Source organism: Mustelus asterias, chromosome 5 (assembly GCF_964213995.1).
Source record: "Mustelus asterias chromosome 5, sMusAst1.hap1.1, whole genome shotgun sequence".
NCBI lineage: Eukaryota > Metazoa > Chordata > Chondrichthyes > Carcharhiniformes > Triakidae > Mustelus > Mustelus asterias.
The window spans coordinates 98,281,451-98,296,903 of NC_135805.1; the positions used below are offsets into that span (position 1 = coordinate 98,281,451).

The 15,453-nt window shown below is 42.5% G+C and overlaps 1 protein-coding gene across 1 annotated transcript in view; it reads left to right on the top strand.

Moving 5' to 3' along the window:
* Window positions 1-13,916, top strand: part of LOC144494003 (sodium-dependent lysophosphatidylcholine symporter 1-like) — a 149,244-nt gene extending 135,328 nt beyond the window's left edge. Inside the window, exons 12-17 of the mRNA XM_078213577.1 lie at window positions 1,447-1,568; window positions 4,129-4,212; window positions 4,663-4,746; window positions 6,163-6,275; window positions 12,482-12,625; window positions 13,736-13,916. Of these exons, the coding sequence (XP_078069703.1) occupies window positions 1,447-1,568; window positions 4,129-4,212; window positions 4,663-4,746; window positions 6,163-6,275; window positions 12,482-12,625; window positions 13,736-13,916 (728 nt within the window). The remainder of the gene's footprint in view (window positions 1-1,446; window positions 1,569-4,128; window positions 4,213-4,662; window positions 4,747-6,162; window positions 6,276-12,481; window positions 12,626-13,735) is intronic.
* The last annotated feature ends 1,537 nt before the right edge of the window (window positions 13,917-15,453 follow it).

Genomic DNA, 15,453 nt, shown 5'->3' on the forward strand with positions numbered 1-15,453 from the left:
ACTACCATCGTGGCTGACATCCCCAGGCCCTGTCCTGCTCCGGACGCACATGAGGACCCATAAGTCGGACCCCCTGGTCGAAAGGGTCCAGCTCCTCCACGCCAACCCCCAATACGCCTATGTGGCATACCCCAGCGGGCGGGAGGACACGGTCTCCATTCGAGACCTGGCACCCGCAGGTGCCCCAGGGACCACGATGACCCACAACCCCACACCCCCAACCCCCATATACAGCACGCCTGAGCCCCAGGAGCCGCCACCACGCACCTGACAATCGGAGGGGACTACTGACGACTCGGGCGACTACGGCCTGGCGCCTGAACCAACACCACGGCCACCGGAACTGACACCACAACCGGCACTACGGCGGTTGCAGCAGCAGATCAAGCCCCCACAGAGACTGAATTTGTAAATTTGTAATTCTGTAAATATCGTTCCACCCACCGGACTCGTTTTTAAAAGCGGGGGTGAATGTGGTAAACCACTGTTAAGCTTATTGCCTGTGTGTGTGTGACATGCCTGGACATGCCCCTGCCTGAGACTCCTCCCCCCCTGGTCCAGGTATAAAGGTGACTGCTCCCCACCCCCCTGCCTCAGTCTCTGGACCAGTTCATCAGCATGGGTGTGCTCCAAGTCTTTTGCGAATAAAAGCCTATTTGTTCTTGCATACAAACTAGTCTTTGCTTGATTGATAGTGCATCAATACAACCCTGATTCCTCTTATTATCTAAATACAAGAAAGAAGGAGAGGTGTTGTTCAGAAGCAGCATTTGAAGTAAAAAATTCCAAAAATCATTAGAGAGAGCTAAAGCAAGAAACTCAAACTAAACAAGGGTTGGGATAAAACTCAGATACCCAACTGAAGGAGCAATTGAGTGGTGAAGGTTACTTTGAAAGAAAACAAAATTAAATAAGAATATCATCTAAAATTCTTGCAGGGGAAAAGATTAAAACCTAAAGGGGGTCTATTTAACCTAACTTGTCCGATGGGAAGCTGACAGCAGTGTAGGAGGCAGCATTTCACACCCTACCACAGGTGGACGATCTAATTCTGTTAGTTTTCTGTTATGTTGTTCAGGTTAAAATGAGCCACAAGACATAGAATGTATTTGGCATTTCTTCATGCTTCTCAACATTGTCTCAAACACACTTCTTAAATGAACTACTTTGAAAATCTAAAGAGACCAAAGTGGATACAAATTCAAAGGCACACACAGAGAGGATGTGAAAAAAACCCGTTTGCTTCTTTTTAAATGTATATTTATTTTAATAACCTCAGGTTCATGCAGCCTCTGTCCTTAAAAGTGACTCTAACCCAATTTGAAATCCGATAAGTGAATTCAATGCTTTCCTCTTCTGGGGATTTTGTTCAACTTATTACTGTTACACAACTTGTTTAAAAAAATGCATTGGGTAAGTCGTTTGATGTTCCCTTTTCTTGCTTAGACCCCTACACTGCGAAGTCAGACAAGCCAATTCCTTTCCTAAAAGGAATCAAACATGTGGTGAGACACAGCCCCTACGTGAAGCTGATTACAGCTTTTCTCTTCACATCCTTGGCCATTAAGGTAATCTTCCTGAGCATTTAAATGTGCATCACACAAGAACCATACTGTTTCACTGCATTGAAAGGGTAAAGAGTGTTTGCACATTCCATCATACAATGGATGGCTTAGGAATGTTAAAATAACTGTAGTTGTTTTTTAAAATTCATTCGCAGCTTGTGGGTGTCTCCGGCGAGGCCACCATTTATTACTCATCCCTAATAGACCTTGGGAAGGTGGTGCTCAGTTGTCTTCGAGAGTACAACTGGGTGGCTTGCTTGGTTATTTCAGAAGAAGTTAAAAGTCTATCACATTATTGTGCATTTTGCCAGGCCAGACTGGGTAAGGAAAGCAGATTTCCTTCCCAAAGTTCAGTAGTGAACCAGGCGGGTTTTTTTCCCCCATTGGATTCATGATCGCATTACTAATACTTGATACTTTAAAACTTCAGATTTATTTAATTAATTGAATTTGTAGTCCCCTAGCTGCCATGGTGGGATTTGAATTCATGCGTCTTGGATCATTAGTCCAGATCTCTAGATTACTGTAACATAACCACTATATTACTGAAGCCTATGTATTGAAAATTACAGATGAAAACATTACAGACATTGGCTGTGATTTTCTGGCTCTGGCATGGTGGGTTCTGCTGTGGTGGGATCCACTGTGGTGGGATCTGCTGTGGTGGGATCCACTGTGGTGGGATCTGGCATTCGCCGTAGTGGGATGTAGCATTCCAGCCAAAAGTCCATTGAATTTTGGCAGGACCAGAAGATCATGGTGGTGGGCAGGGCCAAAAATTCCCAGCCATTAACTTTCAACAGTTCTCGCTAGCATTTCTGAGCAGTATTTTCAATGTTGCAAAATAAAAGCTGTAAACATTATTGTTGGGTCGCCATACAGTAGCCTGGAAAAATATAAATATGACATTTTTGTACAAACATTATTGTTTGCTTTCTTCATTTACACAAGATTTAATTAATTATGTAGAGATTCTATGTAATTTGGATGTGAGGGAGAATAATTTTTTTAAATTTTTGTGCATAGTGCATTGTCTAAAGTATATGCTCAAACATTGTGTATTGGTGGTGGGCTGGAAGGTAGGTTGCATTAATGAAAAATATGAGTAAAGGTCAAATTTGTTAGTCATTCAGTCTATTCTGAATTTGGCTAGCTGAGTTGGCTGGCAGCTGATTAGCGACAGTAAGAAGTTTAACAACACCATCTCCACATCAGCTGATTAGTGATGCAGAGTGACGTCAACAGCACAGGTTCAATTCCCGTATCGGCTGAGATTATTCATGAAGACCCCGCCTTCTCAAGCTTGCCCCTTGCCTGAGGTGTGGTGACCCTCAGGTTAAATTACCACTAGTCACAGCCTGTGGTCATCTGGGACTATGACATTTTATCTCTGATTTTTCTAAGACAATGCAAAAAAAATCCACAGTTGCTCTTGAGTGACAAAATGAAAAAGTAATGGGGCAGATTTTGCAGTAAAAATAAATAATGGTCAGCTAACAGTGCTTGCCATTATTAAGATGTAAATCAGGCTCAATCAGGCTAAAGAAGTTCAACACCATCCAGGACAAAGCAGCCCGCATGATTGGCACCACATCTACAAACACTCCCTCCACCACCGTCGCTCAGTAGCAGCAGTGTGTACTATCTACAAGATGCACTGCAACAATTCACCAAAGATCCTTAGACAGCAGCTTCCAAACTGACGACCACTTTCATCTGGAAGGACAAGGGCAGCAGGTACATGGGAACACCACCACCTGCAGGTTCCCCTGCAAGCCACTCACTGTCCTGACTTGGAAATATATCACTGTTCCTTTGCAGCCACTGAGTCAAAATCCTGGAATTCCCTCCCTAATGGCATTATGGACCAACCCACAGCACATGGAGTGCAGCGATTCAAGAAGGCGGCTCACCGCCACCTTCTCAATGGCAACTAGAGATGGGTAATAAATGCTGGCCAGCCAGTGACGCCCATGTCCCACGAATGAAGTTTTTTAAAAAAGGCAGCAATTTCCAGCAACCATATATGAGCAGTTAAATGCAGAACCAGGAGGTTGCTTTCCAAGTTACCCTACTCCATCACAAGCTTTGCTATCCTTGTACCTCACTGAGAAAAGTTGCTATCACTTAACTGATAGATACACACTAAATATGCCAGAAAAAATTAGAGTGTGTTCGTTCAAGCTTAAGTGTTCCTACTTCAAACTCTGCAAGTCTCATTAACCATTCTTCATTTTGATTGGTTAAGGAGAGACATTATTATTTTCCCTGTTCACATAGGTCCCAGAACCCCTGCAGAGGGCATTGCTACAAAATAGATTTCTGATCTCTGCAACTCACAGTGCAAATGTCCATGGTAATCTTTGTACTGATGAGGATGTAATGAGTGGTGAGTGCCATTATTTTGCCACTGACCACAACATTTGTGCCAATATTTTAATCCATCGTTTTAAAATTTTCACTTTTGAAGCCTCATTATAACATTCATAATGTGAGTAATATGAATCTCAGTACATGAACATTTACAATGTTTATTATAACAGATTTATTTTCTCACATCCAGCTTCTAGAGGGGAATTTTGCTCTCTTTTGCTCCTATGCTGCAGATCTTCGACACCATTTTCAATACATCGTACTTACAATTCTGGTATGTTTATTTTTTTGCATCTTATTTTTGTCTCCAGGCAAACACTGAAGAGGTTTCAGATATTTGAAGAAGAGCAATACAATAAAAAAATTTCAATCCTGAAATATTTCAGTGGGAAGCTGCATTTGGACTTAATTGTAGTGAGAATCCTGAGATTGACCATACTGTAGTGAGAGTCCTGAGATTGACAGTATTGTAGTGAGAATTGTATTTGATTCAGTGACTATTACTGGAGATGAAACAGAAAATTCATTCAATTCGCGTAAAATTATTTGAATATTCATGATTTAAGGTTCTTGATTAATTAATTGTTAACCAAATTGGTAGTTTCTGGAAAGAACTTTTTAAATTGTGGATTTTACTGGAGTGCTTTATCCGTATTTCTCAAATAACAGTCCATTATTGAATCATTCAAGATTGATCAAGTTATCATTTTGTTTCCCATTGCAGGTGTCTGCTGTGGTGACTATTCCATTCTGGCAGTGGTTTCTGCAGAGATTCGGCAAGAAAACTGCTGTTTTCTGTGGTATGAGTGTATGTATCAAAACTTTTATGTTTCAACTTTGTACTTTGTAATTTTGATTTCCTTTGTTGGATATATGGTAACACCTCAATGAATCAACAGCATCTATAAAATGACAGCGTCCCTAATACTGTAATCATAAGTCAGATGTCAAATGTGTTACTTGTGGAGGAGTGGTTTGGTTTTCAGCCCAGTCTCATTCTGAACTGATGGTGGTTCTCAGGCTAGTTTATGATGGCCAATAGGCTTCTGGTTACTCACCTAAGTGATCCTAAATAGGATTTTCATTGCGCAGTCAGCATCTAGATAGGGGTTTGGGGGATTGTCTATGCTCCCAATGTATGCTGCTTGACTCAATTGTTTCTAAAAAAAACATTATTCTTGGACTAGCACGGTGGCATAGAGGTTTGCACTGCTTGCCCCACAGTGCCAGTGTCCTGGGTTCAACTCCGGCCTTGGGTCACTGTGTGTAGAGTCTGCACTTTCTCCCCGGGTCTGCATGGGTTTCCTCCGGGTGCTCCGGTTTCCTCCCACAGATCGAAAGATGTGCTGGTTCGGTGCATTGGCCAACTAAATTCCCCCTCAGTGTACCTGAACAGACGCTGGAATATGGTGCCTGGGGGATTTTCACAGTAACCTCATTGCACTGTTAAGATAAGCCTACTTGTGACACCAATAAATAAACTTTATAAAACTTGTTTATAACAAGTATTTACAATTTGGGCCTCTACACAAGGCTGGTGTTTCTCCTCCTTCCAGCTCTCTCTTTCTTTTCAGTCATGTGATCTGACATCAGTATTGCACCTGCAACATGCATGCTTTTGACGTTAACCCTTTCCTCTACAGGCATCAGTAGAAAATGTATGTCCATTTAGGCGAAAGGGCAAGTGGTGCGCAAGGAGCATGAACCAGTTGTAATGCCCGGCTCAGCCCAGCTGAGATCAAACATTGAGTGTGTAGACCAAGGATTAAAATTGGGACTTTCATATCCTGTTTTGTAGTTTTGTTCGGTTAAACATTTAATGGCTGAAATGCCATTGGCTGTGAAGATGCTGGCTGTGGGGCAGGAATTCAGCACAGATCCTGGATCTGCGGGATTCCTGTTCCACGTAAAATTGGACTCAAATTCCAGTTGTGGAGCACACACAAATCTTCCAATAAAAAATCAATGCTCAGGAAAAGTCATAAACAGCAGTGATCATCACCCATTGACACAAAGTTTTCAATAAAATGAGCATCCCTTTTTTGCTCTGCTTACATCTGTTGTGCAATACAAGTTACTGATACACAAAAAGTAGATCTTTTTTAGCACTAAACTATACAGAGAAACAGCCAATAAACAGCCATTTTTAAAAAAAATGGAAATTTGGTCCTAAGACAATAATACAGATGTTTAAAATTTTACTGTATTCTTCTCTATTTTACAGTGGATTATTCCATTTTTAATCATGATGGTTTCCATTCCACGCAATCTAATTCTGTCCTATGTGGTGGCAATTTCTTCTGGTCTGAGCATTGCTTCACATTTCCTGTTGCCATGGTAAGTAACTTGGATTTATTTATTTATTTTGGACTTAAATACGCAATGCTACCAATCCCTTCGCATCCTCCATTCTTAAAAAAACCCTCCTGTAAAACACCCATTTCGTAGCTTTCACATCAAAGAATTTCTCTGCTGTACTTTGTTTTCTACAGGACGGCCTATGACAATTTATTTTTTCTATGTCTCTAAAACACAGCCTTAGTGAGTAAGTTCACTGTAATGAGTTTTAAAGTTTATTTATTAGTCACAAGTAGGCTTACATTAACACTGCAATTAAGTTACTGTGAAAATCCCCTAGTTGCCACACTCCAGCGCCTGTTCGGGTACACCTGAGGGAGAATTTAGCATGGCCAATGCACCTAACCAGCATGTCTTTTGGACTGTGGGGGGAAACCAGAGCACTCGGAGGAAACCCACGCAGGCACGGCGAAAAAGTGCAGACTCAGCACAGACAGTGACCCAAGCCGAGAATTGAACCCGGATTCCAGGCACTGTGAGGCAGCAGTGCTAACCACTGTGCCACCGTGCTGCCCCTAATATCCAGAATATAATTTCTGTTCAGAAGTTCGCAAATGACATTTTAATTACCTTGGCCATAATTTTTCAATCAGGGCAGAAATTAATTTCACTGCATTTTTCATATCCCGTCATTTTCCAGAGGTTCAAGGGTAGGATTTACTCTTCCCTCATGTCAAAGAAATGTGTCTTGGGCAGGTACTGCTTACTATAGGATTTCCATCCTTTAAACCCTCCATAGGTCTCATTGGCTCATGCCAGCTGGTGTGGTACAACTGATAAAAAAGGTGGTGAACATTTATTAGGAGAAGGTAAAATATATTTTGGAGAGTATTGATTACCACTTACTCCACTTGAGAGTGGAGGAACAGAAAGAGACCTGTTCTCTACCAAAAAGTGGCAAAGTGCCAGTCTCCCAGTGGTTTGACACAAATGTCTCTGATGTGACCACACAGCCATACCATTGGGAGGGTCTCTCCTCGCTGGGCGAAACCAAGTTTGGATTGCACTCTCCCATGTTTATGGAGCAGACCCCCATGGAAACTTGATAGCCTCAATTTTTCATAATGTTGATTTAATATTTTTAAATGTAGTTTCTTAATCTCTCCCTTAATTTCATTAACTTTGTCTCAGTGGAATGGATATTATGAACAGCCTGACATAGTTACCAAATCCTCCATCACCATACCTGGGTACGTTCTGTCACACTGGAGGTGGCAACAGTTGTATACAGTCAGGAGCGAATGACCTTGGGAGTCCTCAACATTGACTTCAGATCCCATGGAGTTTTGTTTAATTCTTTCACAGGACATAGATACCACTAGCTCAACCAGCACTTTTATTGCCTAACCCTAATTGCTCTTGAGAAGGTGGATGTGGCTCATCTTCTTAAACCTCTGGAGTTTCTGTGCTGCAGGTGCACTCACAGCGCTGTGTGGGAGGGGGTTCCAGGATTCTGGCCCAACAACAGTGAAAGGGTGATGGTATTGTTCCAAGTCAGGATCGTGTGTGGTTTGGAGGGGAACATGCAGGTGGTGCTCCTGTGCATCTGCTGCTCTTGTCCTTCGAGGGGGTAGAAGTCAGGGTTGGAAGGTGCTGTAAACGAAGCCTTGTTGAGTTGCCGTAGTGTATCTTGCAGATTGTGCATGCTGCTGTCACTATGCGCCAGTGGTGGAGGGAGTGGATGTTGGAGGTGGTGAATGGGCTGCCAATCAAGTGGGTTGCTATGTCTTGGATGGTGTTGAGCTGCACTCATCCAGGCAAGTGGAGAGTATTTTATCACTTGTGCCTTGTAGACAGTGGACAGGCTTTGAGGAATCTGCACAGAATCCCCAGCCTCCACCCTGCTTTGTCTAATCCAATTCAATTTCTGGTCAATGTTGTATTGATAGTGCAGGATGCAGTGATGGTAATGTCATTTAATGTCAAAGTGAGATGGTTGAATCCTTTCCTGTTGGAGATGATAATTACCGGGCACTTGTGTGGTGTGAATGTTACTTCCACTCATCAACTCAAGCTGCAATGTTGTCCAGGTCTTGCAGCATATGGACATGGATTGCTTCAGTTAGTGACTGTGGAGTCACTAACTATGTTGAACATTGCCCAATCATCAGTGAACATCCTCACTTCTGACCTTATGATAGAGGGAAGATCATTGATGAAACAGCTGAAGGTGGCTGGGTCTAGAGCAGTAGCCTATGGAACTCCTGCAGTGTTGTCCTGGGACTGAGAAAATTGACCCACAACAACTATATTCATGGTCTCAAGGCATCAGGTTAAACATGAACAAAAAGACCGCCTGCTGATTATTACCTATCATATTTCCTCAACTGATGAAACAACGCTGTTCTAAGTCACAAACCAGCTGGAAGATGCACTGAGGACATAAAGGTCACAGAATCTACACTGGGTGTGAGAATTCAATGTCTATCACCAAGAGTGGCTTGATAATACTACTACTGACTAGGCTGGGTGAATCCTGCCATACTGGGCCTAAGGCAAGTGGTACGAGAACCAACAAGAAGGAATAACCTACTTGACCTTGTCCTTACCAAGCCATCTCTAGTAGATGCATCACTCCATTAGTGGAAGTGACAACTGCGCAGTACATATGGGATTGAAGTCCCATCTTCTCACTGGCATAGCCCATTATGTTGTGTAGCACTGCCACTAAGCTAAATAAGAAGTCTCGCAACACCAGGTTAAAGTCCAACAGGTTTATTTGGTATCACAAGCTTTCGGAGCACTGCCCTTTCATCAGGTGAGTGGAGAGCTGGGTTCACAAATGGCAAAAATAGACACAGACTCAATTACAAGATAATGGTTGGAATGCGAGTCTTAACAGGTAATCAAGTTTTTACAGGTACAGACAATGTGAGCGGAGAGAGGGTTAAGCACAAGTTAAAGAGGTGTGAATTGTCTCAAGCCAGGACAGTTAGTAAGATTTTGCAAGCCCAGGCAAGTCGTGGGGGTTACAGATAGTGTGACATGAACCCAAGATCCTGGTTGAGGCCATCCTTATGTGTGCGGAACTTGGCTATCAGTTTCTGCTCAGTGATTCTGCGATTACTGTGCCGACCCCAGTCCAACGCCGGCATCTCCACATCATGACTATGCTAAATGGGATGGATTCAGAACAGCTCTAACAGCTAAAAAGTGGGTATCCATGAGGTTCTGTGAACCATCAACAGCAGCAAAATTGTATGCAACTGTGATAACCCCCATGATCTGCATGGGGAATCACTATTTGACCTCCCTGTAGAACTCATTGAATACGAGCTCCTGGGGAATGGTAATTAACTAATCAGGTGAAGCACATATACCAAGTTCTGTATAAAGCAAGACCCTGAGTGGGTCCATTATCCTTTAGCCCCAATTGGGACCTGTTGTGTTCACCACAGGCTTGTGGTTTTTGTTTACTTTGTGCAATAAAAGCACTGTTCCTTTACAGCTGACTCCTGGAGTTATTATAACAACAATAATCTATAACCTCATGCCCACCATGTCCCCCACTCTAACGTTACCATCAAGAAAGGGAATCAACCTTGGTTCAATGAGGATCTAGGCGAACATGTCAGGTGCAATGCCAGGTGGTACCTAAATTTGAGGTGCCAACCTGGTGAAGCAACAAAACAGGACTACATATAGCAGAAAATGCAAGCTATTGACAAAGCTGGTGATCCAACAACCAACAGATCAGATCAAAGTTCAGCAGTCTTGCCACATCCAGTCACGAATGGTGATAGATAATTAAACAACTACTGGGAATTCTGTGGCAAGTGACTCATCTCTTGAAACCCCAAAGCCCTCCCATTATCTACAAGGCACCTGTTAGGAGTGTGATGGAATACCGGCCATTTGCCTGGAAGAGTGCAATATCAACAACACGCCAAAAGCTCAATGCGATCCAAAGCAATACATCCCATCTGATTGGCTCCGCTCCACATTCACCAGTGCATAGTGAAAGCAGTGTACACCAAGATGCACTTCAATACCTCACCAAGGCTCCTTTGGCATCACCTTCCCAATCCACAGTCTAGGACAAAAAAAATGCATGAGAACATCAGCACTTGAAAGTTGTTTTCTGTTGTGATTTTGCCTGCATGCCATTGTAATGTAAAGGAGCTTGACAGACCAAGGGTTAACATGAACAACAACAAAGAACAAAGAACAATACAGCACAGGAACAGGCCCTTCGGCCCTCCAAGCCCGTGCCGCTCCCTGGTCCAAACTAGACCATTCTTTTGTATCCCTCCATTCCCACTCCGTTCATATGGCTGTCTAGATAAGTCTTAAACGTTCCCAGTGTGTCCGCCTCCACCACCTTGCCTGGCAGCGCATTCCAGGCCCCCACCACCCTCTGTGTAAAATATGTCCTTCTGATATCTGTGTTAAACCTCCCCCCACTTCACCTTGAACTTATGACCCCTCGTGAACGTCACCACCGACCTGGGGAAAAGCTTCCCACCGTTCACCCTATCTATGCCTTTCATAATTTTATACACCTCTATTAAGTCTCCCCCTCATCCTCCGTCTTTCCAGGGAGAACAACCCCAGTTTACCCAATCTCTCCTCATAACTAAGCCCCTCCATACCAGGCAACATCCTGGTAAACCTCCTCTGTACTCTCTCCAAAGCCTCCACGTCCTTCTGGTAGTGTGGCGACCAGAACTGGACGCAGTATTCCAAATGCGGCCGAACCAACGTTCTATACATCTGCAACATCAGACCCCAACTTTTATACTCTATGCCCCGTCCTATAAAGGCAAGCATGCCATATGCCTTCTTCACCACCTTCTCCACCTGTGACGTCACCTTCAAGGATCTGTGGACTTGCACACCCAGGTCCCTCTGCGTATCTACACCCTTTATGGTTCTGCCATTTATCGTATAGCTCCTCCCTACTTAATTTCTACCAAAATGCATCACTTCGCAATTATCAGGATTGAACTCCATCTGCCATTTCTTTGCCCAAATTTCCAGCCTATCTATATCCTTCTGTAGCCTCTGACAATGCTCCTCACTATCTGCAAGTCCTGCCAGTTTTGTGTCGTCCGCAAACTTACTGATCACCCCAGTTACACCTTCTTCCAGATCATCTATATAAATCACAAACAGCAGAGGTCCCAATACAGAGCCCTGCGGAACACCACTAGTCACAGGCCTCCAGCCGGAAAAAGACCCTCCCACTACCACCCTCTGTCTTCTGTGACCAAGCCAGTTCTCCACCCATCTAGCCACCTCCCCCTTTATCCCATGAGATCCAACCTTTTTCACCAGCCTACCATGAGGGACTTTGTCAAACGCTTTACTAAAGTCCATATAGACGACATCCACTGAGACTGGAGAATGGCACCGCGCATGATACGATTTACAGAGTCACCTGGTAATTAACTCTGGGAAAACAGTCCAGAACAAAACTCTGAGCAAGCAGCCAGCTTGCATGGTGAAAAGCACCAAATATCATAGTTAAAGGGTTCATGTTTAAATATGCAAGTCTCAAGTTCTCCTCATTGAGACATCTAAAGAACCCATAATAACCTCATGCCCACCAAGTCTCACGCCAGACATGCATTCTTTCACTGGTGCTGGGTCAAAATCCTTCCCTAACAGCACTGTGTGTATCAACATCACATTGACTGTCGTGATTCAAGGAGGAAGCTCACCAGCATCTTCTCAAGGACAATTAGAAATGGGAAATAAATGTGGCCAATGAAGCCCATATCCATGAACAAATAAAAAACATCCTAATGTATCTGGCCAGCTAATCTGGAGTGATGGTTGATTGTTTACAGAAAAAGATAGAAGAAAAGAGGAATAATGATAACCCTTCACACGATTTCATTCTCAAACCAAGATGATTTGTGTGTTCCCTCCTTCACAGTGACAACAGAAATCCCCACCCCCCCTAGAAAATGGCCACCAAAGCCAATTTTAACTTGTTACATTACCATGTATAGATAGGTTTTGTTACAGTCTGAACCAATTCCATGAGCTGTGATCCTATGCAGCATAACCATCTTGTGAATTTTATTGCAGTCATATATTCGAAAATACATATACCACAATTAACATCTACACTAGAATATCAAGTTCTAAGCTTTTGTTTAACATTTCTGACATTAGGATTGATACTGTAGTCCCAAGAGTATTATCTTGTACTTAGACTTGCTTATTTCCCATTGCAGGTCTATGCTGCCTGATGTTGTTGATGATTTTAGACTTCAATGTCCATACATCAAAGGAGTGGAACTCATATTCTGCTCATTCTATGTTTTCTTCACCAAGTTGTCTGCTGGGGTTTCTCTGGGATTCTCTACTCTTAGCCTTGAGTAAGTGGTTCAAACATGTTAAGCTCATATCATTTCCCTTCTTAAAACAAGTAGTTGCATTAGCTCACCAACTGATGACATTGTCACCTGCTTAAAGAATCCAAGTACTTTGTTTTAAAAAATGTGAATTTTGGTAAAGAATGCCAGTGATATTGAGTTGAAGAATTTCACATTCAGTATTAAGCATTCTGTTTAGGATGGCTGGGTGCAGAATCAAACTCTCAATAGTTTGTCCTTTTAAAGTACCTCAACCTCACTTTCGGAAAAACATCTCTCCCCAGCATCAGTACCGCATCAACCAACTTTCAATAGTAGTTTCTTTTCAATCTCCAACCACTGATACCATGCAATATGATGGAGAGGACAGGCATCTGGATGACCTGTTAAAGTCTCACTCTGAAACTAACTGTTGGGAGATGCCAGATAGTGACATCTGATGGCATCCTTATAGCTTTCTATAAAACTGAGTAACTTAGTAAAGTTCATAGACTATTACATTGCTTAAATTTTGATGATTTTGCTCAATTGTAGGTCTGACAGCATCTGTGGAGAGAGAAACTGAGTTGACTTTTCTTTAGATCATATGGACATTGGGCGGAATTCTCTGGCCGTTCATGCCAGTAGGATTCTCTGGTTCTGCCAGCAGTGCATCCCCGCCCTTGGGTTTCCCGGTGGCATAAGATGCTTTCAATGGGAAATCCCATTGACAGCGGTGGAATCAGAGAATCCTGCCGCCAGCAAACAGCATGCCGCCTCCCACCATCGAGAAACTCAGGGCCAGAAAATCTTGCTCATTAACTCTGTTTCTCTTTCCACAGATGCTGCCAGACCGGCTGAGTTTATCCAGTCTTTTTTGTTTTTATTTCAGATTTCTGGCATCCGCAGTATTTTGCTTTCTTTCAGTTGCCGTTGGCTGGCAAGAAACATCTTGGAATTTAATAGTTGTTTTGACTGTAATTTTATCTAGCTAGTGTAAGGACTTCGACATCTCATTACCAGTTCAATCTGCAATTAGAACAGTTAGCATCATAACAATACAGGGTAACATAACATGAGGAATGTGTGCTCTAGAGTAGGTGCCAGAAAATCTTCATGATCTTCATGTCCTAGTTTTGCAGGCTATGAAACTGGAGCATGTTTCCAACCCCCTTCTGTGGCTTTCACCCTCAAACTGCTCGTGGGAGCAGCACCTACAGGACTGATTATCATTGGGTTATTAATATTCCAGCTTTACCCAATAACAGAAGAAGTCCGAATGAAAAATAAATTGGCACTCCATGAGCTCAGGTAGATATTTATTGAAATAATGGTCTTCCGTAATGTCAGTTGAAACCAAATAACCAGTGTTGCACAATGGACTGAATGCTCCACATCTGTGCTGTATACCACTGGATGTAGAAATTCATCTTCAGTGATACCATTAAGCGAGTGGTATTACATTGGCCACTTGTTATACTTCCCACCTGACAACCAGTTCTGTTGAAGTCAATGCAACTAGATATTAAGGGGTGGGCTGGGCTAGTGGGGGGGATGGGTGGATACAGTCAGGTGGTTGATGAGTAATCACTCATTTTGTCTTACTGCTAACATTATATGCTCTATAATTATTAGAAATACAGTCATGATTATGCACTTAGAGCAGAAGATAATTGTAGTATTATACACTGTTACCCGGCAAGTGGGACAATTTTTTAAAAAACCTAAATGCAGTTATTAAACAAATTTAAAAGTTTTGCATAAAAAATTGATTTTTTTTCAATAGTGATGTAATTACAATACTATTCTTCTTTAATAAATTTGATTTGCATTCAACAATGGAAGTGATTCCACAATACAATGTCATTAATCAAATTACGGGAAAACAGCTTGTGGAAAGTAACTCTGGAACATCTAGACCGCTTGGACATGCAGTTGCCTGGCAACAGAGATGGCAATAGCAGTCTCTGTCTGATGCCCCAGCAGCTCTTTAATTGACGGGCATGAATAATTCTTTCCTATAATTAGAAGTACCTCATTATGAGAACTAATGTGAGTGTGACGATTTTAGTACTTATCATTAAGCAGCATCAGGCAGAAACTGAATCATCCACCATTGGCAAGCAGCAATGGAACAGCTTAAGATCTCTTAGGCCTGAGCTCTGTGAGGCATTTTAAGAAGCAGTCAGCTGCATAACAATCCTCCAGGCCACCATCCTTGTGTAAGTTTCAACTCCTTTACTAAGGTGGCACCTCATGCTAATTGTGGGCTAATCAACATTTCACTTTAAAACCTAATCTTGCCCACATCAGAGGTTCTTTAGCAAATCAAGTATCTGGGGGAAATGGTCCCCAATTCAAACATTGGTGTTTAACGGTGCCCTAAAAATGTAACTTAATAAGAAGAGAAGGTAAATAGTATAATAATCCCACTTTTGTGTGCAAAAAAATTATTATCGGAGATTTTTTAAATTCAGAAAATACAAAACATGGATCTTTTGTAATTGTGAGAGCAGATAGAGGTGCACCCCATGTTGGGGAGAGTGGTACAAGAATTTGAAGCAGAAAAGTTATACTTCCTGCATCCATCCCCAATCCCGTCATGACATTACTCACATATGTGGAAATAGCAAGTCAGATATCTCCTGACAGAACTTCTTTCTGTTTCTCCTTTCTTGCAGCCAATCCCAAAACATTCCTGCATGATAAAGGGCAAAAGAAAGGCTCAGAATGGCACTCAAACACAGAGTAGGGTAATTGGTTGTCATTAGAAAAGGGCCTACAGAAGACCTTTTGCCTACAGCTGTCATTTCAGACTCATCACTGCCCCCCTTCAAGTGCCCATCTTAAAC